General features: G+C 44.3%; 1 protein-coding gene across 4 annotated transcripts in view; it reads right to left on the reverse strand.

Annotated features, from left to right (window-relative positions):
* FAT3 (FAT atypical cadherin 3) overlaps positions 1-27,569 on the reverse strand; it is a 672,953-nt gene that overhangs the window by 19,936 nt on the left and 625,448 nt on the right. For all 4 annotated transcript variants that reach the window (XM_058687506.1, XM_058687503.1, XM_058687504.1 and 1 more), the window contains 3 exons: positions 20,837-20,971; positions 18,659-18,816; positions 10,558-11,026 (listed from right to left, as the gene is read on the reverse strand). In XM_058687506.1, coding sequence (XP_058543489.1) covers positions 10,558-11,026; positions 18,659-18,816; positions 20,837-20,971 — 762 coding nt within the window. The remainder of the gene's footprint in view (positions 1-10,557; positions 11,027-18,658; positions 18,817-20,836; positions 20,972-27,569) is intronic.

Consider the following 27,569-nt stretch of genomic DNA (forward strand, 5'->3'; position numbering starts at 1 on the left):
GACACAAATACTCTTGAATGCTATAGCAGTGAAACATCAGGGAATGACCTCTTAAGGAAAGACCACTATTGTGTCCAAAGGCAGCCGGCCTGATGTCTGTGGACAGGATGTAGTAGTCTGAGGTATGATTGTGCTACATTATGCTGACTTGGAAGCTGTTTTCTTTCCAATTTGGGAAGCCGCTCGCCATAATGGAATTGAATAGCTTGATGAAAGCGGTGAGAACTGGGAAAAATGCTTCTTCGTGTCACCTGGCTAGTCCTTGGCCAGAACAGCATGCTGCTTAGAGGTAGAGGCACTTGTGAGGGTGAGTTAGATTCCTTCCTTGACTAAAGGGAGGGGCGACACAACCACAGGATAGGACTCGAAAGCACATCGATGATGAGGTGGGAGGGAAGCCAGGAAGGGGAATCTAAGGCAAGGTAGGTCAGTGCAGGTAAAACTCCTACCTCTCCAGCTTCTATTTGGCAAGCTCCTGACAATTTCCCAAATAAAGCCATAGCAGAGGCAGTTGGCGGGCGGCAGGGGAGGCACAAAGAGGGAGTGTCTGGGAATAAGGGACATTTGAATCACTATCATGGAAACTGGATTCTAACTAAGGTCATGGGTTTGATTTCTTTGATTTGATGTCTCAGTGCCTTGGAAAATCAGAATTTAAAATGAGGCAATACCTCTAGTGCACTATTTTACTCCCCCACATTTCCTTCTGCATTTTGTCATTTTCATTATCTTTTGTGGGATATCTAGTGCTACTGGATGCAGCCGCCAGCCTGACTGATTAACCTATTCACTGACTGAGTGCCTAAGCCATAGGCAGTGGTGTGCCGGAGCCAGCTCAAAGGGATGTGAGAACAGACCGTAAAATATTCGGGAATTTGGCAGGCCACTCGTTAAACCACTGGTAGCCTGACATCAGCCGTGGTGGGAGTATTTACATCACAGAAATCAACAGACACTGCAAATCAGGGCTTTTATTTTTAGAGAGCTGATTACCGGCACACCCTGGAATAAGGACCGTGGCAGTCCCTGAGGAGACACAGACAGAACTACACCATCTATAAACAGAGACAAGTACAAAACTACCTTGCGAGTAGGCACAGGGTGTGAGGGGAGCCCAGAGGGGGGACACTGGATCTAGGCGGGAGGAAAGCATGCCCGACTGAGGAGCTCCGTGTGACATCTGAGAAAACTCGCCATCCATTCGGAAGAAGAGGATGAAGGTGATGATGGCGGCAGCTAACGCTCGTGTGAACCTCTGTGCCAGGGACAGTTCTAGGCACTCTCTGTGTATTAACGCATACGTCCTGAAAACGAGCTTACGGCAAAGGTGCGATTGTTAGTCCTGTTCTCTAGATGAGGAAACTGGGCTTCAGAGGAGCTGATGAGATGAGGAAACTAGGGTTCAAAGAAGCTGACGGCTTATTCGCGGTCGCGATGCCACTACGGATCTGGCTCCACACCTAAGCTGTTCAGTATCGTCCTGAATGGCATTTTTAACAATTGTGCTTCATGACACACTCTCTCGGGATCTTCTGCTTATCAAAAGCAGAGGGAAGCTGTCTAGTACCTGCTCTCACGATCTCAAACCCCCGGGGCAAAGGAGGTAGAGAACGTTTGGAAAAATATTGCTTTTACAATTTTAAATTTGCAGCTTTTATGTTAACACGATGAGAGGGAAAAGCAATTGGACTTTACTTTAAGGTGGTCAGATTTTTGTTTTAATGAAAGACGAATGAGGGGTGCCTGGCTGGCTCAGTTGGTTCAGCATCCAACTCTCGATTTCGGCTCAGGTCGTGATCTCACAGTTCATGGGATTGAGCCCCGTGTGGGGCTCTATGTCAACAGCCCAGAGTCTGCCTGGGAGTCTCTTTCTCTCCCTCTCTCTCTGCCCCTCCCCCTGCTTCCACTCTCTCTCAAAATAAATAAACATTTAAAAAAAAAAAAAAAAGAAAGAAAAGTGATATCTATTGTTAGATAGACAACAAAACAGGCTTGTTGATCAAATGTAACCTGTTATCACAAGGTTTTATTTCTCATCTCATTATCCTGTCTAGGCCTTATTATTAATAATTTTATAATATCAATAACCCTACCATAGTGATACGATAGTGGTTTAAAATCACTCTCATGGGGCGCCTGGGTGGCGCAGTCGGTTAAGCGTCCGACTTTGGCCGGGTCACGATCTCGCGGTCCGTGAGTTCGAGCCCCGCGTCGGGCTCTGGGCTGATGGCTCAGAGCCTGGAGCCTGCTTCCGATTCTGTGTCTCCCTCTCTCTCTGCCCCTCCCCCGTTCATGCTCTGTCTCTCTCTGTCCCAAAAATAAATAAAAAACGTTGAAAAAAAAAATTAAAAAAAAAATAAATAAAATAAAATCACTCTCAGTCACTTTATGAAGGGCCACGATAACCCTATGAAGGAAAAATAAGCAGCACCATTAACATTTCAACGCCATGAGGGTGCTGGAGAGGTTAGTGGCTTGTTCAAGTACATATAGCTGGTAAGTGATAGAGTTTTAGCTTAAGTCCAGGCTTTCAGATCCTCAAATACATCTGTAAGACGGTATTGGCACTGAAGCTTGACAGTGAGCAGGAACTTATCACTTGCTAGGAATGAGGAGGGGCTTGGGGTTAGTCCCCACAACTCGCCAGGCAGCTAAGGAGATACGGATGATGGACAACATCAGACTCCCCTCTGGGAGCCAAATAATCATTAAATAGTAAAATAGTGTCATAATAAAGTTACTGCTCTTCCCAAGATTACCGTCTGTTGGTATAAAACACAAATCAAGGAAACAGATTTTCAAGAGATAGCCAGGCATTCTCTGACCACAAATAATATTGTAACACTTTGTAGATGTAAAAGAAAAATAAAATGAAGTGGATAACATCCCAGTGTTATTAAAAAGAGTACTTTTTTTTTCTGGGTCGGGGGAGAATTGTCACATAAGGAAATCATTAGCAAGAACGATAGCTTATTATGCACTAGGAAAAATGCTAAGGACAGTCAATGCATTACGTCATTTAATTCTTGATAATAACCCTACCCTGTAAGTACTATTATTACAGTTATTTTATAAATGAGGGAACTAAGATGGTTTACTCAAAGTTACATAGTCAATAATTGGCAGGCACCACTTAAAACCAGTTCCCAGATTTAAAAAAAAGACAATCATATTCTCAGCATCGAGATGCATGTTAAAAAGAAAAAAAGATAATGTGATCGCTTCTCTCCCCCCAATCCTGGCAAAAGGAGAAGTGTATTTTTAAGCTTTGCCTCAAAGCTGTGCTCTTGTTTACGATCCTTCTAGCTACAGCAGATGCAGATGGCTTTGAAATGTGCACCCGGACAAACTTAACATGCCCCCTCCTTCCCTTGCGCAAAGAACACTGCAAAACCTATTAAATGCAAAAAATAGAAACGGTTTAAGCAATTATAGAGTAAATTTGGGCTGTGTAGGCAAATAATCAAGATCATTTCTATCTCACTCCTTTGACTTAGTAGTCGTTTTCCAACCTGATTCATCCAGGTAATGGCCTCAACCTTCAGCCCTCCTCTCCAGTGTTGGTGACATGATTCTGATCGGGTTTGGCTGCCTCGATAAGGAAACATCTGCCTGGTGCACAAAGGTGGAAGTAATGACAAACGTGAACTGAAGTCGGCATCAACCACTATGCTTGCTGGATTATGGATTTCATTTAGAAACTCCAAGAGCTCCCATGATCTGGGGAGGCAGCTGTGAGGTGGCAGTGAGGCCCTGCGTCTTTTTAAGTTCTGGCTGTTACCCACCAGCGGGGTATGATCACAGCCGAGCCGCCTGGCCTCCAGGAACCTCCCTATTTTTATCTGATAATTGAACCTCACTAATCCCCACTTCATAGAGGATGATAAGGCTTTTGGATTCATCAACCACAATGTAGCACACAAACATTAGGTGCTTCATTGTTGTAATTATTGTAATTACTCTGGATTCTGAAATCAGCTTCATTTCTGTGTCACCCATCCACCAAACTGAAAGCCATGGGAATTTCTTACTCTGACTTTTAGGCTGAATACTGGGAAATCCTGAAACTTCTAGTCTGTGTGAATCTCAAGAAGTATTGAGAAGACTGGTGGATGCATTACCACATGAGATGCTAATCATAAGCAGGGTGAGCCCTGTTGTAGATCATGGCCTCTGTCGGGACTTTGCCATCTCAACTTCTAGTTACCTGACTTTTCTCTTTCTCTTCTACATAATTACCTTTGAAGGGAGACCTGTAACTTTTCCCGGGAAAGCTTGCTCACTTCTCACACACTGTATATTGGGCTGAGCCTCTAACATTTTCTTTGAGGATCTGGAAACATGCAGTGTGTTAACAACATTAGGCACCCAGTAAATTCTCACCTTCCAGCATGTTCTTTTGTGTTTGCCCATAACCTGACTGTTTCAGGGTTTTGATGGTATTTTTTTCCTTTTTATCAGTATCTACATTATTAATGTTGTTACTGTAAGGTTTTTTCCAAAGTACCAAAAAAAGGTACCTCAGTATTTAGAAGACAGTCACCCAGAAAAAAAATTTTTTTGCCCATCAGCTGCAAAGCTCAGTCAAATTATGCCCACAATAGGGGTGCCTGGCTGGCTCAGTTACCAGAGCATGTGACTCTTGCTCTCAAGGTTGTGAGTTTGAGCCTCACATTGGGTGCAGAAATTACTTAAAAATAAAATCTTTAGAAAAGATTTATCCAGTCTATTTACTGGGAGTCTGGCTTCTCCCTTGTCTGTCCCGCTCTGCTCAGTGGGCCAGTGGGTTGAGCACATCCAGGAACCCTGTTCAATTCCCTTAAGCCAGCTGTGTGGCCACACAAGTGGAATCCATTGGTCACAGAGACCAATGGGACCCCAGAATTTACTTAAGGTTTGAAGGCCTGAGTTTATCTAGACCCTTACAAGTTAAGGACACAAAACACTCAGTAAGACACCACCCAAAAGATCTTGGGCAGCTTTACTGCTGAAAACACTTCTATGGCCAACTCTTGGCAACATCCAAGAACTTGTTGCTTGCAACTTTTTTAGAGGGAGTAGATAGACACTATCACTTTTCTCTTCAAAGGGGAGTACAGGGTAACATCAAACTCCTGACTATCTGGGGAGCAAAATTCAATCTTTACACTAAAACAATGATAACAAATGCAGGCTGTGTACCTGACATTCAATTCCTAAACATCCAATGTCTGCTTAACTCTTCTGGAATTCACTAACTCACATTCCTGCAAATACAGAGTTATTGGGATTCCCAAATGTCAGTCGTTCTCAAACTCAGATGTGCATAGAATTACCTTGGAGTCTTGTTAAACACAGAGATGTCTGAATTCTACCCTTGAAGATTCTGAGATTTTGATTTGTAGATTTGTGTGTGTGTGTGTGTGCGTTTGTGTGTGTGTGTGTGTGTGTGTGTGTGTGTGTTTTCCCCCCAAAACTTTCACTGAGAAACTTTTCCTGGTAGTAAGTTTAGGAACTTGTGAATATGATTCAGTGATCTAGCAGAAGGCTCCTCTGACATGGGCAACAAATGATGCAGGCAAGTACAGAAATTCTCCTTTTCCCTTAACAATCAAGAGACTCTTCTATAACAAGGTTTCATTTTAATAAGGTCCTTAGGTGATACAGATGCATCTCAGGGTTTGAGGACGACTATATATGATACGTGCAAACAAAAAAGAGCAGTTCAGAGACAGAGAAAGATATCAGTACATCACCTAGAGATCTTGTTAAAATACAGATTTTGATTCAGTGGGTTTGGGCTGGGATCAGAGACGCTATACTTTTAACATCTGTAGTGATGCCAATGTTGCTGGTTCTTGGAACACATTTTAAGTAACAAAGGTTAAGAGCACAGGCTGGCGGGGGGCGGGGAGGGGTGGTTCCATAAACCTGGGTCAAATCTTGGCTTCCTCACTTTACTGTGTGATGCTGGGCTAGGTACTTAACTTCTCTGGCCTGTGTTTTTGTAAAATGGGGATAAGAGGAGGGAAGACCAGTACCGATCCCAGAGCACTGTGAGAATTGTCACAGTGCATGAGCACTTACAAGGTCGGCAAGTACCAAGACATAGCAAGAGTCTATTAAATGGTAACTCTTACCATTTAAAATTTTACCAACTTCTTACTTTAAGAGTTAGCGTTCTTAGCTCATGCAAAACAGACAGAATGATTCTTCCTGGCCTGGTGACTGCCTGGCTAGCTGCATTGCTTTGCCAAATTATAGCTTAGCTTCAAATAGGTTTTTCCAGGAAGGGGCTTGAGTTGAACAGGATAAGGCATGGAGGACTGAGGACTCCTCATCCAGACTGTGGGTCCTCAGTGGGTTGCTCCCTACCCACTGGGTCTGGAAATGCAGGGTCAGAGAGGGACGAGGCCACTTCTTATCCACAGCGGTTGCTATTTCCAGTTCATGTTTATGAAATACATATAATTTTAAGGCTTTAACAAGAGAGAGCCTTCCCTCTGTGGTTGATTTACAGAGTCATATTTACACTCTTATTACAAGTTAGTGTTCTGGGCTCTAAGTGCCCTGTGGTTCCCATGGCTTGCTCTTGGGACAGCTAGAGTTATAACACTGGTCAAAGCCACCGACCATGTCATTCCAAGCTAGCAGATGCGGCTCCCTTGCCACTTCATACCGAGGGTTTGGTTGGGTTTGGGGGTGGTTAGCACAGAATCCTGCCTCTCTGAAAGAAAATGCCTCTTGCTGTGGGTTGTCTGCTTTAAAAACTCTAAAGGCTTGGGCATGCCTGGGTGGCTCAGTTAAGCGTCTGACTCTTGATTTTGGCTCAGGTCATGGTCTCACGCTTCGTGAGATTGAGCCGCACGTCAGATTCTGCACTGACAGCATGGAGCCTGCTTGGGATTCTCTCTCTCTCCCTGTCTCTGCCCCTGCCTTGCTCAGGTGCACGTTCTCTCTCTCTCTCTCTCTTAAATAAATACATAAAAAAAAAAAAAACCCAACAACCTCGGAATGCTCTGGAACAATGCACTAGAAGAGTCACAGTGGAAGAACGAAGTCTGTCACCAGGAGAGCCAATGACCAATACTCTAGCACTCTTCAATAGTCAAGGGGATGATTATACAAACTATGCATTCCGGAGTTTAAGAGCAACATAGACTACGGGCTTCAAACAGCAGCAAGACTTCCAGTCAAGTAAATGTGTCATCAGCATTTGCACAGAGGCATACCTGAAGCACCTCACTCTACTTTCTGTAACCCTATTTCCCTCTTTGAATACTGCATGCATCTTAGCCTTTGATCTGGGGAAGCAAGATTCTCTCTGTGATTAGATATCCCTGCAGCCAGAGGGAATTCTTCAAGGCATGAATATTCTTTCATTAATGACTCAAGTCTTATTCTTTTTATATCATCACTCACAACTGGGATGATTATTCCCCCCCCCCTTTTTTAAAATAACCTTATAATTAGCTGCAGATTCACAGATGAGTTAAAGGCCAAATTATTGGTTGTTTCTTTTCTTGCTTTTATCCCCCCTTACTATTTGGCACCAATTTCAGGAATTTGCAGAGGATACGAGAACCTAGACAAAAATTCCTCTGATATGAACAGATAATGGTGGCAAGAAAATGGATTCCCTCTCCTCTTTTCTTAGAAGCCAGGGTCTCAATCCTAATAGCCAGGAAGCGGGTAAATACCTCCTCACACATCAGAGGTGGAATTCTGTGCCTTTGATTCCCCAGGGAAGAAACAAAAACCCACTTCTTGGATTTCCCGGTGAATGGTGAGAAGTTTGTTGGCCCTAGGTTCAGTACTGCTATGCATGAGACCCCCCGGATGGCCACATTTGGACCATGCCCTGGCGGTTGCTGAGGTAAGAGCCACTGGGCCTCCACAACTCCACGGGTATAGTAAGCTTGAGAGAAGAGGTGCCTAGATGAGGAGATGAAGAAAGATACTTTCTCTGTTTTAGAAAAACGTGAGCTTCCATGTACAAAGGAGACTTGCACTGCTGAACGGCTCTGTCACCTTGGAAGAAAGAGCACCTGTCGTGGAATCGCAATCTCAACCCCAGTCATGGGCCAGGTGGGGAGCAGGGGACAAAGAGGAGTATGAGAGAGAATGTAACCTGTAGGCCAGGTTGGGCCTCTGGGGAGAGGAAAGCAAGTTCTTTAGGCCACGTGAAAAGTATACAGCAGGTGGGTCCTCAGTGCTGAAATCTGGTTAAACTAAAAGAGATTATTAAAAACTAGAAGAGGGGTTTCTGGGTGGCTCAGTCAGTTGAACATCAGACTCCAGCTCAGGTCATGATCTCGTGGGTTCCCGTTGGGCTTGTGGCTGTCAGCCTGTCAGCAAGGAGCCCACTTCAGATCCTCTGTTCCCCTCTCTCGGCCCCTCCCCCATGTGCTCTCTCTCTCTCTCTCTCAAAAATAAGTAAACATTTAAAAAAAAAAGTAGAGGAAATCTTCTGTGCTGGTATGAGTCACACTCACTTAAGTAACATACCTGCACAGAATATTTAGCTCACCGATTTGAGGCAATTAAAATGCACGCTGAAGAGCAAGATTCCTTAGTCTTTTTCCTTAATACAGTGATTATTATTATTTTAAAGATAACCTATCGTGGAAGCCCATAGCTTTGCCAGCAAAAACAATGTCCTGCCATCGTTAAAAGTATGTTACAATTTGTGGCTATGTACCCAGCATTTGACATGGAGTGGTGTTCTATTTCAACCCAATTTAATTATATGCTCCTTTTATATATCGTGGATGGCTCATACTAGCAGAATTGTTTTGCCTGGTGAAAAACTGGCCATGACTTGTCATAATGGGCTGGTTTATAGAACCACTGAAGTATAGTTACTGCCCATCATTCGGGAATTATGGCACCATAACAACCCTTTATTTACATATACTGCTGAGACAGTAAAAACAGCAAATAGATTTCTTAAATCGAGACGGCAGAAATTTCCCCCCAGGGCACTTGGCCCTCATTGTGGCAGTAACATATGCAAGTCTAAATAACTTTGGTGTCTGTATTTCGGCAGTGCATCATTTCATGGACAGTTTATAACATTCTAATAATAAAATGGACTCTAAATTTGGAGTTGGGCTTCACGAACATTAGATGGTAATGCACACAGCAGAATCTCTAAGTGATTTGTGAGGAAGGTTTAAATTTGCTAATCACACTACTGCTGAGAGACTCTGCAAAGGAGCTGAAGTGTGATCGGTGGCTGGGCTATTGGAAGGCGAGCCTTCGACTCGCCGAGTGCCTGACCTAGTTTATGTTAGCACAGAGACCACATCTGGGGAAGTCAGGGATGCTTTCATTTTCAGACTCCCAGGCCTGGAGAAACATTAGAAATGTTAGAAACATTCAGTACCCTTCCCCCGCCTTCTTGACCTACCCTGTTCTTTCTTTTCCGTGATATATGTTTTGGGGGAAAAATTATTGGGGTAAATCATCATGGTGTCACTGACTGTTTTTCTGCCCTGAGAGTTCATGTAAAGTGCCCTTTCTTTATTCCTTTCTACCCCTTTATAGAAGTGCCACTAGATTTATTTTTAATACACATTTTTAATTAATTAATTAATTAATTATTTTTTTTTAATGTTTATTTATTTTTGAGACAGAGAGAGACAGAGCATGAACGGGGGAGGGGCAGAGAGAGAGGGAGACACAGAATCTGAAGCAGGCTCCAGGCTCTGAGCCATCAGCCCAGAGCCCGACGTGGGGCTCGAACTCACTGACCGCAAGATCGTGACCTGAGCTGAAGTCGGACGCTTAACCGACTGAGCCACCCAGGCGCCCCCATTTTTAATTTATTTAAAAAATATATTTTTTAAGTTTATTTTGAGAGAGAGACAGCACGAGTGGGGAAGGGGCAGAGAGCGAGAGAGAGAGGAGATGAGAATCCCAAGCTGGCTCTGTGCTGTCAGCGCAGAGCCCCATGCGGGTCTTGAACCCATGAAACCGTGAGATCATGACCTGAAACGAAACCAAGAGCCAGATGCTTAACCGACTGAGCCACCCAGGTGCCCCTCAATACACATATTTTAAAGGCATGCTCCAAAACATCGCCACTGTATTTCCATTTCTGGAGTGGTGGGTTCCACTCTTCCCTCCCTTTGGCTTCTAGTGAAGTCGTATGGTTGAGTGACAAAGGATTGTGTGGGGATGTCAGTGACTCAGACTGCAGCCAGTCATTCTCCAGTGACACACAGCTGGTTCCAGGGGGCAAATACTTAAAAGGGGGTCCTAGTCCTCCCCAGGCCTGGAAGAGTGTGGAGGGCCCAGGGGAGGGGGCAGCCGTGATAGCATCTCTGTACTCCTGAGGTCACCGCCCCGTGTCTGTGGGTTGCTGCAAAAGTGTTAAACCGCACGCTCCTATAATTGCCAAGCTCCCGGACCCTCCGAAAGAGGAGTAGGAAGGTTGGCCAGCATCTTGGGTGAATACTCCTGTCACTGAGGAGTAGGTTATGCCTGTCAAAGGGAGTCCCTCCTGGGTCGTCCAGCCCCTCTGCCCGCCCCCCCGCCCCCTGCCCGGCAGGTGCCTGGGTGCAGTGCACTCACCCCCGGAGGGCAGGCCGGTACAGGTGCCCCCGTGCTGGCACGGGCTGCGCTCGCAGGCGTCGGGGTAGAGCACGCAGCCCAGCTTTAGCTCCGTCAGGCCCACCACCTCCGCAAAGCTGCTGCGCTTATTGTGCAGCGGCAGCTCGTTGTTGTTCAGCACCACCGAGTCCAGGCAGCCCTGGAAGCCGCTCAGCACCTGCGTGACCCGCGTGTCGGTCAGGCTGCGGATGTTATCCGCCTGCACCAGCGCCCCGAAGTAGATGGTGCTCTCGGTGCTCAGCGTCTGGAAGTAGAGGGGCGCCCTACGCCGCTCCACGTAGCTGTCGTCCAGGGACAGGCTCGTGAAGTTGCGGTTGAGCTCCAGGAAGACCGAGTGCCAGCTCCCATCGTTGACGGCGCGGCCCGAGATGCCCAAGATTCCCGGGCCATTGCCACAGTCCAGCTGGAACCACAGCTTGCCGTCCACGATCTGCGTGGGGAACGAGCACGGGAGCGCTTTTTAGTATGCATCTGGCAATACATTCCCGCACACCCTGTTCCCAGGAAGGCTCTAGGATGGACAGTGCTTTTGATCCAGTCATAAATCTAGTATGGTCTGATCTCTACCCATTATATGCCATGCAAATGCATGCCTGAAATGTCACAAATCTTGCAACTAGTAACATGAGCACAGCTGCACAAATCCACAATTATATTTCAGACTGTTCATATTCTTTGGACCTCTGCCCTTTGGAATCTCACAGCAATATCTTGTTGAGGGGTCTGTTTATCCCCTGCACCCTTCTTAGTTATTACCACCACAGGAATGATTTCTGTAAACTCTACATTTATTTACAGATGTTTATTGAACATCTGCTAGGCAGTATTCTAAGCGCTCTGGAGACCACCATGAGCAGAAAGAGTTACTACCTCTGACCTCTTGGGGCTTATGTTTTAGGGGGCAGATTGCCATAAATCAAATAAGCATAGAAATATGTATATATTCCACAAGTAAGTCTGAGTGTGCTATAGGAGAGAGGAAGAGGCCAGGTAGAAATTAAAGATCTACTTCCCAGCTCCATCCATAATTAAGATTTTAAAACCCTTCTATATTAAATACTAGCATACTCTTTTTCTTAAACATTTTTTATTGTTTATTTATTACTGAGAGAGAGAGAGAGAGAGAGAGCAGGGGAGGGGCAGAGAGAGAGGGAGACACAGAATCTGAAGCAGGGTCTAGGCTCCAAGCTGTCAGCACAAAGCCCGACGTGGGGCTCGAACTCACAGGCTGTGAGATCGTGAGCTGAGCTGAAGTCAGACACTCAACCGACTGAGCCACCCAGGAGCCCCTACACACTAGCCTGTTCTTAAAACAGTTCTTTAGGACTGCTGCTCATCATTTAGGTTAAGATTACCTCACAAAGTGCTCAGGGTTTGGCCATTTGCTTAGAATATAGCTATATGTGTTCAATGACATCTGGCTTTCCACAAGGATTTTCTGGTTAACTATTCCCAGCCCCTGGTCTAGGGTCAGCTACAACAGAGACCTGCCTGCTTCTTTGATTGCACTGGTGCAGGGAGGGCATCCAAGTCGGTTCCGGGAGGCCAACTAACTGGAAGGGGACATCAAAGTCAGGGAGGAAGTGTGGGTTATTGAACATGGTGGCTGGTGAAGAGCCGTTGGCCAGGGACTGGTCCTCCATGGAGACCCAGGTTCCACTGTTGCTGAGGACACAGGCCAGTCTGTGAACCCCGTCGTCCACCCTCATCTGCATTTCTCAGAAATGCAAGGTGGCTTGAGGATCCAGGGAATGATGCTAGACCCCCGTCCTCGTGACAAACCGATACTGGGCCCTGAAAGGATTCACCTCCCGAGACTGAAATAAAAGTCCTTTTTCTGGCCTTTGTGTGTGACCCAGCAAAAAGGTCTTGTGGAGGCTGGCGTCTGAGACATGCAAAGGCAGCTGGCCTTTATTTAGGATCTGCTGACATTGGTCTTCTCCCAAAACCCGGGCAGAGAACACAAACTTGTAGAGAGAGCGAAGGGGAAGGGAAGGGAAGGGAAGGGAAGACAGACCTTCCAGGTCTCTAAGAGCTAAGGAGGCATAAGTGTCAAACTGATGCACAGAAACAGACTCACCCACTCTTTCCAAAGTGTGTTTGACCTAGGACAGCCTGATGGGGGTTTTCACGGTATCACTCATTCTCACAAATGGGTATTTCTCTACCTGTGCTTCGTTGTGTTCCACAGACAACTGATTCTAAGGGACTCTCCTTTCTGCCTCTGTGGACTCTCTGGCACCCTCTCTTCCTGCATAGAAAGTTTACACCACGGAACCATGTGTATGTGGAAGTCAGGGGGCAGTGTGAATTTATCCCCTGAGCCCTGGGTATTTGTGAATGAGGACTCTAACTCAGGCTTTGGCGTGTAGCCTGGCGAGAACCAGCTGGCCTCTCTGGGCCTGGGACCCCTTCTGTGGAGAACAGCGATAGGAGACCATGTCCACTCTAGAATGGTTAGCTACACATACGTACGTACTCCACTCAGAAACACAAGTGGATAAAGAAGTGGAAAAAGACTGGAGACAGATATTTATTTCTTTTCAGAGAGCTTTCATATGTAATCTGTGCTGTTGCCTTGGTCATTTTTTTGGTTCAACAAAATGGACTGAATGGATATTGTAAATCATACCAGCATACTTGCTCAGTAACAACTCCTGGGTAATATCCATATTTTTATTTCAATGTAAGTAATAAAATGATCAAATGCGACTTTGGGGACTTCCTTCTTCCGGCACAGTCCAGCTGCCGTGATGCTCTGTGGCTACAAAGTGGTGTCCCCAGACTATCAAGGAAAATCTGGTGGTGAGGGTGCAATTCATCTAAGATATTGTAAAAGGATATCTTCAATTAATATGTTACTCAGTCCATTCCCCTCCCCAACCCTACTCCCTACCTCTTGGGATAATAACCAGGTTGCAAATTCATCTGGGAGAAGCATTATAGCTCTAATGTACTCAGGTACATCAAAGTTCTTTAACCAAGGAACAGAAAACGATCCCATACTAACAGTACAGTTAAACTGTACTAAACTGAGTACAGTTTTCTTTTCTGTTGAAAAAAAATAACAGCAGCGAGCTGCTGAATGAAGAGAAAGCCAGGTGCCTACATCATCCTTAGCCTTTTGAAAACAAAAGCGATTTGTAGCCTCAAAATTCTAGGCATTTGGAATTATAAGCCTTGTTTAGACGACACACTAGAGTGCTGATAATCAAAGGCTACCTTGCAAAAGTTCATCTTTTCCTATCTCACAGGCATATTATGCCGGGGAGAGAAGAAAACACTTTCTTTTTTTTTTTTTTTTTTTTTTTTTTGTAAGAGAACACTTTCATGTCTGAGTCCATTCATACTGGAAACTCATGCTCTCATCATATTTAGTTTTTCTCTGTCTTCAGAATAGGGTTTACCCAGTTTGAAAGGATCTCTCTTTTAAGAGGACAAAGCTTTTTCAAATCAGAGGGCAAGCTTTTTTTTTCTTTTTTCATTTATTTCTTTTCGAGAGAGAGCATGTGCACATGCAAGCAAGAGAAGGGCAGAAGAGAGTAAGATATTTTAATAGAAATTGCACTGTGCATGAAACTGTAAAAAAAAAAATCTACACAAATGATCTGAAATGATGTGCTGAGTTGGGGGAGGCAGGTGGGCAATTTGTTCAATGAAATGCATAATTCAGAGAGCAGGGAAAGATATTTAGCTTCTCAGTTTTGTCTGAAATCAGTGATGTGCTTTAACCTGGATCTTGAGTGGCTTGAGGTTGGGGCTTAGAAGACAAGATATCAGAGCTGTAAGAAGTCATCTTGTAGGGGGGTGCCTGGGTGGCTTAATTGGGTGAGCATCTGACTCTTGATCTTGGCTCAGGTCATGATCCCAGGGTCATGGGATTGCGTCCCGCATTGGGCTCTGCTGAGAATAGAGCCTGCCTGGGATTCTCTCTCCCTCCCTCTGCCTGGGATTCTCTCTCTCCCTCCTTCTGCCTGGGATTCTCTCTCTCTCCCTCCCTCTGCCCTTCTCCCCCGCTTCCACGCTCTCTCTCTTTCTCAAATTAAAAAAAAAAAAAAAATAGAAGTCATCTTGTGGGAAAGTAGGATTTTGAGTAAAAAAGTATAAACAATGGCACAAAGTGTTACTGCTTCAGATCCTTGGTGTGGCTCTAGCAAATGCACTAACATCCCCAAACTTGTAAGAAGGTTATTAAATATTCTTTGTAAAGGGAACTTTTTGAAAACTTATTTTCAAGGCTATCTATTGATAGCCATCAATTGCTATCTAGCTCAAAATTTATACCTCAGATGAATAAATAATCATCCCAGGCCTCCAAATTTCTTCTTTTAATAAACACCTGTCATACTCCTGAGTGGCTTGCCTCTTCAGAAGGCCAGATCCACTGCTGACCAGCTATGTTCCGGCAAGGCCACTGATTCTCTCTGAACCTGTTTCCTCACAGGCAAAAAAAGTAGGCATTCATATCTAGGCACAAGAGAGTGAGGATGAAAACATATGTATGTATTTTGTAAAGTACTTGGTAAACTTTTAGGTATTTTATTACCATTATACTGCAATTATTATAACTTGACTCACTTCTCAGTGATACTGTTACACAGATCCTTGAAACTTGAGAATCTTGTGGGAACTTCTTTGTTACTTTTTTATGTTGGAAAGATCTGGTCACTCCAAGTGGGCTGTTTTACAAACCAAATGAGCTTTTTTATCTTCCTCTTATTCCTGGAATTTTAAGCTGACCATCTTCCTTTCATTCCTGGAGTTTTAAGCTAGCCATGTCTGAGAACCATCAAAATAAAGCCATGTGTCATCTCTTCCCCACAAAATGAAATAATGACATTTTTAGATTAACAAGCAAGGATTCTTGTGCTTTGCTATAATATGGGACCCGAAAGACTGATATATGGAAAAAGTTACAAATCTCTCCTGGTGATCTGACATGTTTCTTTCACAGGTTTGAGGAGAGCCAGAGAACCTGTCCCACCATTTTTATTCTTTATTTGGCTGTCAAAAAATTCAGAGTCATGATTGGTGTTCAACTGATATAGCAACCCTTGGTCTAGAGTTTTCAGTGATGATATTCTGCTCTTCCTCACTTCATTGGTTGGGTCTTAACCTTTCATTTTCATCTTAATAGTGCTCTGAGATTATTGCATTTTGGTGTTTATGGTAAGCCTAGAATCTCTTTTGGAAGAAGACAGGGTATCACTGGTCAACAGAAGAATGAGCGCCTTTATTGCTGCTAAGAGACTGTGGTGCCCCTTGTCCATGAACATTTTCAATTCTTGAGATCCCAATGCAATTCTTTGACTGTCTTCAAGGGATGCCCTTCACCCCTATTGATTGTCTCAAGTACTTTTTAAAGAATGTGCTCTAACTGGGAAAATATAAACAACCAAGAGGTACAATTTAAACAAAGCTTTTCAGTGTAGTCGTTGAACCTAAGTACAAGGCACATACTGTACCTAAAGCCAATGAAATTAAATCTTGCATGAGGCTGGAAATGTTAAGCAAACAGATTCAAATCCCCTAAGTGGATATTCCTGGCGACTGTAGAGTATCTTCGATAGTTCAGTACAGCTGTGTCCTGCTGTAGGCAAACTCGACATAGGAAAAGCAAACTTACTGAACAGACAGATTGGGGGTGATTAGTCACATCACAAAGGGATTAATGGAAGGGTTCCTTCAAATAGCAACCGTCCATAGTTTATTAGAATTCCATTTACAGAGATTCAATTTACACAACTTTCAGAAACACGCTTGTTTCATGAAATACAATATACCTTAGGAGCTAGAGCTGCCTAAAAGGTTTAATTATTCTTCTTTCCCATCCCCAGGGATCTGCACATTTTAGACATTTGCCAGTGAAGTGTCAAATGACAAGCTCCATTTTAGGATCAAGCCATTCAGGCCCAATATTTTTGTTCTCTCTCAAATTTAATGCTATATAAGAGATTTGCTAATAGAAAGTATTTGCCTCATAAGGATGTTCTGAATTCACGAGTCCTGTTAGAGCTTGAAGGAGGACAGGAAGGTCAGAGGCACCTAAGCTGAGCTCCTGGTAGTTGGTACCTCTGGATGGGCAGAGCACTTTCCCAGCAATGATACAAAACCCCACCTCTCAGGGCTATTTAGAAAGTGATCTACTGGGTGTCTGGGTGGCTCAGTTGGTTTAGCATCTGACTTCGGTGATTCATGAGTTCGAGTTCTGCACCTGGTGAGCTCAAGCTCTATATCCTGTGAACTTGAGCCCCACATATGGTGAGCTTGAGTCTCGCATCTGGAGAACTTGAGCCCTGCATCCTGTATCCGGAGAGCTCGAGCCCCGTTTCTCTCTCTCTCTCTTTCTCTCTGTCCCTTGTGGGATTCTCTCTCTCTCCACCCTCACTCACTTGTGCCCTCTCTTTCTCAGTAAAAATAATAAATAAAATAAAAAACAAAACAAAACAAAATAAAATAAAATAAAATAAAATAAAGTAAAATAAAATAAAGACAGTGATCTACTGACCCAAGGCAGTTTGCTTCAGAGGCCAGAAGGTTGTAAAGATAGGACTTAGGTCTTTGAATTTTTCTTCTTCCACCATGAATATCGGATTTGAATTTACTGTTTGCTAAAACTGCATCCTTTGCTTCTCTTGTTTTCTTTAAAAACACTGCTTTTTTTTTCTCCCAGAGCTGAAATCATTCTCTCAGTTGAATGTGTACAGATAATGGGGGATTCCCTATGAAAGTAGCCAACTTTTAAACTCTAACTCCCTGCTCACTCCCTCTGGCCACCACGTAGCGCCTGGCAATACCAGAAGCAGGTAAGTAAAAGACTATGTAACAGGAGAAGCCACTGGCATTTAATGTCCTACATACTTTTCTCCCTCCAGAGTAAAGCCTGGGTCACCTAATCAACTTGGATGTGACCTATCAAACAAAGGACGGAAGCTACAAGGGCCCACCATGATCCCAATTAAGCCTACTGGTAGAACCCTCGGAAGGAAAAAAATGCCAGCCATTTCCACATGTATGGGCACTTCATACTGGTCAGACTGCATCTGCCTCTGAATGTACTTCCAAGGGGCTGGTCTAGTAAGTGACCTTGTGAAAACAATGTTAGATTAAACATCTCCCTCCTTCTTCTCCCTCCTCCTCCCATACTGGAAGGCTCCATCTCATCTAGAGATGCCCAGAGTGGGATTTTTATAAAATGATGAGAGCGGTAAGACTGAGAGCTGGAGAGAGCATGCGGAATAACGGCACGGGGTGAGAGAAACTGGAACACAAGTCCACAAGTTGTGTGTGTTGTCCACAACACAAGTTGTTCGGTTAACGAGGCCTCGGCGCTCGTTAACCGAACAACTTTGGGTAACGAACCAAGCCTTTCTGAATCTCTGTTCTTTCCTTGATCAGATGGGGAAGATCATATATAATACATTATTATGTTAACTTTGTAATCAAAACAAATGAGGCACAAAACACTGTTAGTATTAGTCTTGTCGTCGGTTTCATGAAGGCCCCAGAAGTTCTGAGCTGCATACACATGCCAGACTTGCTCTAAAGGAAATCTGGCTGCGTTGGAGAGTTTCTGAGGCTGGGAATGATTTAAAAATTGGGCCGCTTGGGCCACAATAGGACATATGGAACCTTCTAGACCCTAGATCTCCAACTTCCTCCCTGTGTAAGAACAGAAGTCACCTTCAGGGGTCAGTGGGGATAGGCCCATATGGTAGAAAAGGACACAGCTGATCTCTTTAAAAAACCACCCCTGCCATGGGATTGATTAGGAAGTGCATTCTAACGAACTATTGCCTGATTACGGCTCAAAGAAGGGCAGCCCTTGAACCCACTCTAGAGAGAGATGCCCCAGTATCCGAAGAGCCAATTCTGAAGCCGGGTGTAGAAAAGGAAATGGGGTGTTGGCACACTTCCCAGTCCTGCTGCTGCTCCTCTTTGCCCTCAAGCCAGTTTCTGGTCTTCTGAACTTAAAAGACAAAAAAGATTTCAGTCCCCAATCCCAGAGCCAAAACATTACCATGAGAACTCACTGCAGGAAAAGATAACCCGTTTTAATTACCTTCAGAATTATGCAGGGATTTGCTCTGGTGTACATTATAATCCCGTTGCTTTGCAGAGTTCGCAGCCTCAGAGCTAGCCGAAAGTCCTCTTCTTTGCTATTTTCAGAAAGCCGGTATTTGATGTAGCTGTTTCCAGCAAAGCTGAGAGAAGTGTGCCCTGAAAAGACCATTATGAGAAGACATATCTACTGTTAACATCCAGAAACGTGAAATCACCCAACAACTACCAAGCAAGTTGATTAAGGACCATGGGAAGTTGATGAAGGCATTGAGAAGGCATTTTTTGATTAAAAACTGGTTCTCCACTTCAGGCCCCACTCTAATTCCAATGTGAAAAAAATATTAATTCATCAGATACCAAAAAAACAAACAAACAAACAAAAAAAAACCCTTAAACCTTACTTGTCTCATGCCAAGGGAAACTTGGTAAATTCTATATCCTGAATTTTCTTAATGTCCCAATTCCTGCTTTGTAAAATGAGCACCATTAAAAGATACCCCTTCATTCCCACCACCAATCACTTAGATACCAAAAAACTTTCCACTCCATGAAACAGAGGAAAGACAAAGAATTCTTTTCAAAGAATATCCATATTCCCTGAGTACCCTAATGCCAAATAGCCAACTTACATAATTTGTACTAATGTTGACAGAAGGGAGTTGATGTCTTATTCATGTGCTGTTAAAATTCTACTTTTTGGCCATTAATTTCAAGGCTTCCCTTCTCAGAATCCTCAGTCCTACCCACATCACTCAATTCTGCAGTCACCCTCTATTTTACCGACTCCAATTTAATGTTCTAACAAGCAAAGTAATGCTGAAAAGCTGTCTTGCTGGGGTGAAAGGTGGAAAGTGTGAAAATACACTAGATGGATGACAAGCACGGACAGTCAAAAGTTTTCTACAGAGAAAGGAGAAGGAAGATGGGTAGAAAGTGACATCCAAAGCTAGGACACTTGTTGGCTTTGTTGGCACCCCACATACCCACCTGCTCTGTGCACATGGTGGGTGCAGGGGGAGGGGCAGCACAAGTATCTTTTAAATCTAAGCCCTAGGTGACCTCAAAGGCAAGTAGGCTGGTGATCTCTTCATTCACAGGCAGCTCTTTTCTTGAAATCAACAGTGAAACAGCTTTGGCTTCCATGTTTTGAAAATAGTGCTTCTCTTTGCAAAGGATGAATTTCTAAAACCCAATGCTTAGCAAAGTGCTTTGCACATAGTAGGCATAATTGTTTGTTAATAAATACTTCTCAGATTCCAAAAAGGGTATCAGTGTGCCTGTATTTTAAATACATCCTCTACCAAAAAGAGTTCTTTATAGAGTTTAGAAGTGATAGAGAATATGTGAATCAAACAAAGTACTGCAATTGAGTGAAAATCGGTAACAGGGTTATTGGTCATTCAGAAACAAAATACATTTCTTCCTCCCTCCCTTTCTCCCCACTTCCTTCTTTCCTTCTTCCTCCCATCCTTCCCTCCTTTCATTCCTTTCTTTCTCTCTTTCCTCTTTCTCTTCCTCTTTCTTTTTTTCTTTCTCTTCCTTCCTTCCTTCCTTTCTCCCCACTTCCTTCCTTCCGCCCATCCTTCCCTCCCTTCATTCCTTTCTTTCTCTCTTTTCTCTTTCTCTTCCTCTTTCTTTCTTTCCTTCAGGACACAGAGGGAAGCACCTCTCCTTTTGGGAACATGTAGTAGATCATGTGTATTTCCAGTGGAGGGTCTGCTTACTTGGTGCTCTAGGCTGGGCTTGCTCTATGGAAGATCTACTGGACTGGCTCAACTGTACCTTCTGTGGATCTCTGTGTTGTGGCTATGGGTTGTGCAGCCCTCTGAACATCGAAGGCCGTGCCACAGATACTCTGACTCCTCTGCCTAACCAACAGCCTTCTATCTTCCACTGTACACTCTTAATATCCATGTGACATGATTGAAAACACATGTTGTGGTCTTCCTGTTATGCAAGGAGTCCATGGTCATTGCATGCTTCCTTAGCACAGGCCAAAGCTATAATAAATCCCAAGTATGTTTAAGGGTGGATGTCAGCTGTGGTGCATTCTGAAGGTAAATGTTGCATGCAGACAGATATGTCTTCAGGAAGGGCTAGGGCAGTGTAATTTACTCAAGGGCAAGTGCTTCAGGACTATGAATTTAGACCCTCATCATTCCACCCCACTCTGCACCTGAGCACTCTCCGAGCTTCCCTGGTGGACACTGGCAGAGGTATGGTCTCCTGCTGGCTTCATAACCGACACACTGCATGTCCCCTGGACATGGCTTCTCCATGCAAGGATCGTTGGACCCCGGGCACAGTCCTCCTGTGACAAAAGGGAACACACATGATCAGTACATGGGGACTCACGCTACATTCCAGGGAGCGCAGAAAAAGTTCAAGGGCTGCACTCTGCAGGCTCTGAGCTGAGAGGCAAAGAGGCCATCCAGAGGCAGGAGCACCTGAGGGGCTTTTCCTGGTGTGAGTGCCTGTCAAACATCCCTGCCTCTGTCAAAAGCACACTGGCAGACTGAAGTAGGCTGGCTGCAGAGAATACACAGAGCTCCTCCTTTCAGGTTACAATATGCTAAGGTTGTAATTGGGCCAACTTTAGCTGAAAAAAGATCACACCACATGGGCTCTGGTAGTATTGACTGGAGCGGGTCCTGCACGCTGGTGCCCACTTGAATGCATCACCTGAGTTTAGACTTCTCCTACGCCCTTTCCCTGCTCTGAAAAACTTAGGGGGTAGACTTCAGAAAATGTTAGTTGTTCTTTTCAGAGGAGAAAGAAAAAGACTTTCCTAAAGAAAAGTAGGACTAATTCCAAACCGGGCAAGCGCAATTCACATTGTTTCCTAATCCCTTCTGCTACCTGCTATTGTATTGATTAGCTGTAAATGTGCCCTGCCGCCTATCAAAAACAGTTGCATTATCCTTGGCAAAGGAGTCTTGCTTTCTACCTGTTCGATGTTCGTAGCACAGTGAGATGAAAGGTTAATCCCTCAGAAAGAAAATCCTGGAAAGCAGATTAACTGATTAAGGCAAAATTCAGGACCCAAGTGAGTCATTTCAGAAGTGTGGTGATGGCAGGTGCAGGTCCACTGAAGGATCCACTGAAAGATCCACGTTTCAGAAATCTTGTATATTTCAAATGTCATTAGGCCACTTTCAACGTGGTGAGAGTTTAAGTGGTAAAAGGACCATAGATAAGGAGACACAAATGAACACCCACCCACAGCTGGGTTAGCAGTGGCCAAAAGGAGCACTCCTCTGCGAACCAAGAACGTTCGGACATCAGCAGCTTCTTTCCTCGGGAAGATCTGACCCATTACCATTACTCCCTGCCATCCTAACTCTTTCCTCATCATTAAGCATATTATCCCATTATAGAGTCCTATCTTTGTCTAGGAGAAAGCAGAAATTTAATGCTAACTGCACATAAACATTTAAAAACTGTAATCTTCCAGAAGAGCAGTAAAAGTAGCACCAGCAAATGCAGAATTCATAAATCCTATTTTCCACTGGTTTAGAGCTCAGCCGTAAAACATACTCGTGGCAACGAGCCAGCTTACAAAGTCTCGGAAGATGAAGGGATTTTTAACTGAAAATTTGGAATGATCTCTACAAATGGTTCTAAAAGCCACAAGTGCCCCAAAATACATCGTCCTATTTTCGTCCCAAGAAATCTTTACTCCTGCCATATAGGCATCAATATTTACGCAACCTATCACCTTCTGATCTGTTTCATAGGGCTTTTGATAACCAGTTTTTAAATAATTTATAATTCTTGGTGCATCCATTCAATAAATAATTTTTTAGGGCCATTCAAGTGATAAGCCTACACATATAAAGATGAAAGGAAACAACACCGCCCCTCCCTCCTTCCAGGAAACAACAAGCAAACACATGATTACAATCCCATAAGGTAACCAGTTAGACAGTGACATGTGAGTGCAACCAGAGAAGGGACGATTGTGTTTCCTAGGACAATGTCAGAAATCCTCACAAAGGAAGGGAGCATTTTAGGGGTGCCTGGGTGGCTCAGTCTGTTAAGCGTCCGACTTCGGCTCAGGTCATGATCTTGCAGTTTGTGGATTTGAGCCCCGCGTGAGCTCTGCACTGACAGCTCAGAGACTGGAACCTGCTTTGGATTTTGTGTGTGTGTGTCTCTCTCTCCCTCTACTCTGCTCATGCTCTCTCTCTCTCTCTTTCTCAAATATAAATAAACTTTAAAGGAAAAATAAAAGAAGGGAGCATTTTAAACTCAGGCTTGAAGGATGACATCCTTCGAGTAACAAGGGACTGTGTTTCAAGGGAATGAGCCAGCCATGGTTAGTGGCTCACTGCATGCATGCGTTAAGGCTCATTCATGAAAAGTTCACAACTCTGCCAGCTGACTCTTTGCTGTCTCCATGCCTGGCTTCATTTCAGTTGCAGATGGCCTGCACGCTTCCAGGTCTCTCCTAAATGTTGATTGACTAGTTCGTATATGCTCTAAGATGCAAACTCAGCCCAATGCTAACCTTGGCCACATGAAGGTGGCAATGTGCATAAATGAAACATAAAATGCATCCCATCGAATAGATGTAACTCTGGGCATCACCTTCCAATCAGACATAGAAACAGTAATCTAGGTATTTAAGAAATCGGTTGCTTCCCATTCCATGGACACGTCTTTTTCCGTGTCCTATTTTAGCCAGTCAAAGGGTAACCTTCCTCTAAATTTCTATGTTGGTGAGGTACAGCTACTTGTGCTACATTCATATCTTTTCTGCTCTAGTGCAATGACCACATTGCTAAGAAACCATGCATTATCAAAACTCCAGATGAAAAGCCACTATTTCAAAAGGGCAAAAGAGGGCTAGATAATTTCAGACCCATGACAATACAGGAATTATGCCAAGATTCTAAAAAACAGCTATAAGCATATATAATAAAAACTAAACACAGTATTTTGGGAGTAAATACAGCATTTGAGTACTTTTCCACTTTTTTTTTTTTTATACCTTTTCTCTTACTATTATTAGCCCTGCCCTGGTAGCTGGCACAGGCTTCTTACTCTGTCACCATATCTCTTATCTTGAGTTAAAGACAAAGCCATTCAGACCAGCAGCTGGGGGTTCAAACTCACAGCTTCTTTTTCTTTCCTCGTGTCATAACCATAGAAACCACCTGACTGCATCCACTAAATTAATGGGTTATGTTAGATCCAGTGCCCGTTATGAAAACTCTAGCTGGAGGATATATAAAAAAATACATTAGTTTAAGTATTATAATATGTGCATTCTCAAACTAATAAATATTAGATGTACAATAAGTATATTTCCATTCATTCGAGCAGCCATTGCCTTCGATAGGTTCTTTTTCATCCTTTTTATTTTTCGTAGGCTTTTTAAGGCAAAGGGGACAGTTCTTGGCAAGTGATCTGTCTCCTGATGCATTAAAAACCCTCGGGGGCCTCCCCCACCAAGTCCCAGCCATAAACACGTAGGCTCCAGCTGCTGCTGTCAGTTCCCTCTGCTCAGGGCACGTCTGCTCACCCGTGGCTCCACAGAGCAGGAAGGCAGATTAGAGTCTGGAGGTCAGTGTAAATGTAAGGTACTCCTTAGCTAGGGACAGATGTGAGCATGTGTGCAAAATGCAGTCTATTCCAAACAGAGACAGACTTCTAGCTACGAGAACGAGGTTTCCCCAAAGTAAATATTCTCCATGTACAATGACTGTAGTTCTTCACCATCAATAAGGATAAGAAATTAGGTCCTTTCTGACATATATATTGTCAGAGGGACTTGACCTTTGTATGCTAACTCTGAACAATGTTGTGTGTCCCTTGACCTCAGGTATACCCGTATGTTTGGGTCCTGGGGACACTTTCCTGGGGATAATACCCTCTTTCCAGACAAAGCCCTAAATTCTCTAGTGACATAAAATCCTATATACTTTAGATGGATGCTGAGTGGTTAACTTGTTTTTAGAAATACATTTATAACGTCCCCCTTTCATGGAAGTACATACACCTACTATTGTTAAGAGTCTTAAAGACCCCCATTCTGGTGGCAGAGAGTGCCTTATCGTAGTAATAGTTAAGAGACAACGGTGTCAGTTCCCACTGGCCTCTGGTAGGAAGTTTATCTTATTAACTATCATTAAATAATCCAGGTTTAATTAACTCGTGCTGTGATCAGTGATAGCTTGGGTGGGTGGGGGCCGTAGACCCACATGTTCTGCATCTCGAGGCATCCATCAGTTTCGTGCCAGAGTGAGCACGAAGGGAGAAGGGTTACACTTTATCAAACCAACTGATGCCATGTGTTGCTTGTCAGGGCGGGATAGAAGGATCAGATGTTTTCAGCAACTCAGAGAACATAAAGCAGGCAGAGAAAACTCTGTTCCTCATTCCCACGTCCCCTCAAGAAGCCGGTGTAGCGCAACAGGAAAGGGTCTGCGCTGACAAGCAGGAGACCTGGATTTTGGCTCTGACCAGTTATTCTACTTATTTACTGTGTGGCTCTGAACAGGTCACTTGACTTCTCTGAGTCTTGATTTCCTTTTCTGAAAAATGAGGATAATACTCGTTCATAGAATTGTGAGATTCCAATGGGCTTATGTATGTGAAAGCAATTTTTTAAAAACTGTGTATTTATTTTGAGAGAGAGAGAGAGAGAGAGAGAGAGAGAGAGTGTGTGTGTGTGTGTGTGTGTGTGGGAGCAGGGGAGGGGTAGAGAAAGAAGGAGACAGAGAATCCCAAGCAGGCTCTGCATTGCCAGCACAGAGCCCAACATGGGGCTCTAGCTCATGAACCAGGAAATCATGACCTGAACCAAAACAAGACTCAGATGCTCAATCGTCTGAGCCAACCAAGTGCCCCTGTGAAAACAATTTTTAAAGGGAAAAACTTAAAGTAAAAACAAATTACTAGAAGGTCTCAAAACTGGAGACGCTTGTTTTGACTCAGCCACATGCCAGAAACCTGAACTCAAGTGTCATCTTTTCCTTGCTGTCTTTTTTGGGTCAGATTCATGATTTGTAAATTGATAGATGATATGAAACCCTGTGTGCATAGTAGCGTATAAGATAAGGCCTGGAGCTTTTTACTAATCAGTGTCCCTGGCTACTGTGGGGTCAGCCCCTTGGCCACGTTGTTGTGGGCAGATGTATTTTTTCTATACAGCCTTTCCAGCAGGAGAAATGTGCACACAACGTGACTGTTCTTTGAAAGGAGGTTTCCACGTTCTGAAGTCTTGCTCAGGTGCAAATTTAGGTCACTTTCTACAGAGCTGACAACATACAATTCATCTGAGCAGAAGCTTTAGAGCTTTGGGACCTGCACAGAGGAGAGAGGTGACCCTCTTGAGGTTTTAGGAGGGTCTTGCTAAATATTTATGGCTCTTCTCTCCTTGCCTCCCCAGTATTCCCACAACCCTCTGGGTTAAGTCTCTGCCTTTAGCTAATACATCAGTGTCTAGCTGTGATTTCTATCACCATCACTTTGAGCAGATTGAACCTCTTGATTTACGTCTCTGCCTCATTATACTGTCCAGTAATTAATGGTAAACATCCTACACCCTGAATTCACACACTTTGCCAAGATGCCATGTCTTGGCAAATGCCACATAAGTCAGTAAGCTTCCCTCTTAATTACTGGCCCCCATGAAGTTTTAAAACACCTTCTCCAGAGGTCTTGGATGCAAAGTGGTCTCTTGTGGTTCTCCCACAGGCACAGAATCATCTGGAATGGCATTTGCTTGGCTCAGCCATGTTTTCTGGATGATTTCTTTGAAGGCTGAGCAAAGTTTCATTCATGACATCCTCTCTGGGGCAGTTGCATGTGGGTGGAATATATAAGAGAATATCCACACACGGAGAAGCTGGTGTCATCACCAGGGTAGACACCTCTAAACCTCTCTTGGCATGTTGGAACTTGAGGGTCCTGGAGATGAGGGCTCTGCAGAGACACAGCTGTTATGAGTGGAAAATGGAAACTTCCCCATTTGCAGGGGGAACCTGGTTAAGATTCAGAGGCTACACCGAAAGTTCTTTGAAACCACTGGGGTGGAACTACTGGCTTTCTCCTCTGAGAATGAGCCTTGACAAACCCCAGCCCAAGTGTAAGCCCAAGTCTCAGATTTTTTCCTCTGCCTTTTAAAAACTCTTCAAGGCTATGTTTTAAGCGTCTTATTGCATCACAGAAGCCTCTGTCATTTTATTTTACTGTGCTTATTAGATGCATATTACTATGACTGCCTATCACAGGCTCCTTGGGCTGTCACCAGGCATTCCTCCCCTGGACTGTCCTGACTCCTCACCATCCTGTCCAGCTGAGCTCCTGGTCTGTCCCCTGCAGGCTGCGGGTCCATGCACCGTGAGGGTGGGGACCACGCCAGGCTCACTTACCACTATACCTCCAGTACCCTGCCCAGGGCCTGGCAAAGGATCTACTGCTCTCTGAATGATGAGCAAATGAAAGGGGGGCGGTGCCCCAAATCTCTGGGCCCTTCTCTTCACTGCTGTCTTTGCTTACACAGCATCGCTTGCCTGGCAAAGACTCAACATGAGAAGTTTCACTGCTTCCAGTGCCTTTCACAGACTCCTCCAGGAGGACCGGGGACTCCCTCATCTGGGCCTCCTCTGGGCCCTAACTACACTCCCTACAACTGTCTATAGCGTCTATTTGTTTGCACTCAGCGAGGAAAGGAACTTCAGCATTTTGTCTAGGAAAAGAGGATTTGGGAGGTGATAACAACTGCCCTCTAATATCTGGAAGGCAGCTGGTATAGGAGGCGTCAGACAGGTCAGGTTCTGTGTGGCTCTAATGGACAAAGCTGGGGGACATCACCAGCAGGTAGATTCTGGTGCATTGTAAGGGAAAAGACTGTCTCAGGTCCATCTTGTGAGGCCGGCTGAATTACTGTGCCAGGAATG

This window comes from Neofelis nebulosa, chromosome 10 (assembly GCF_028018385.1).
Source record: "Neofelis nebulosa isolate mNeoNeb1 chromosome 10, mNeoNeb1.pri, whole genome shotgun sequence".
Taxonomy (NCBI): Eukaryota; Metazoa; Chordata; class Mammalia; order Carnivora; family Felidae; genus Neofelis; species Neofelis nebulosa.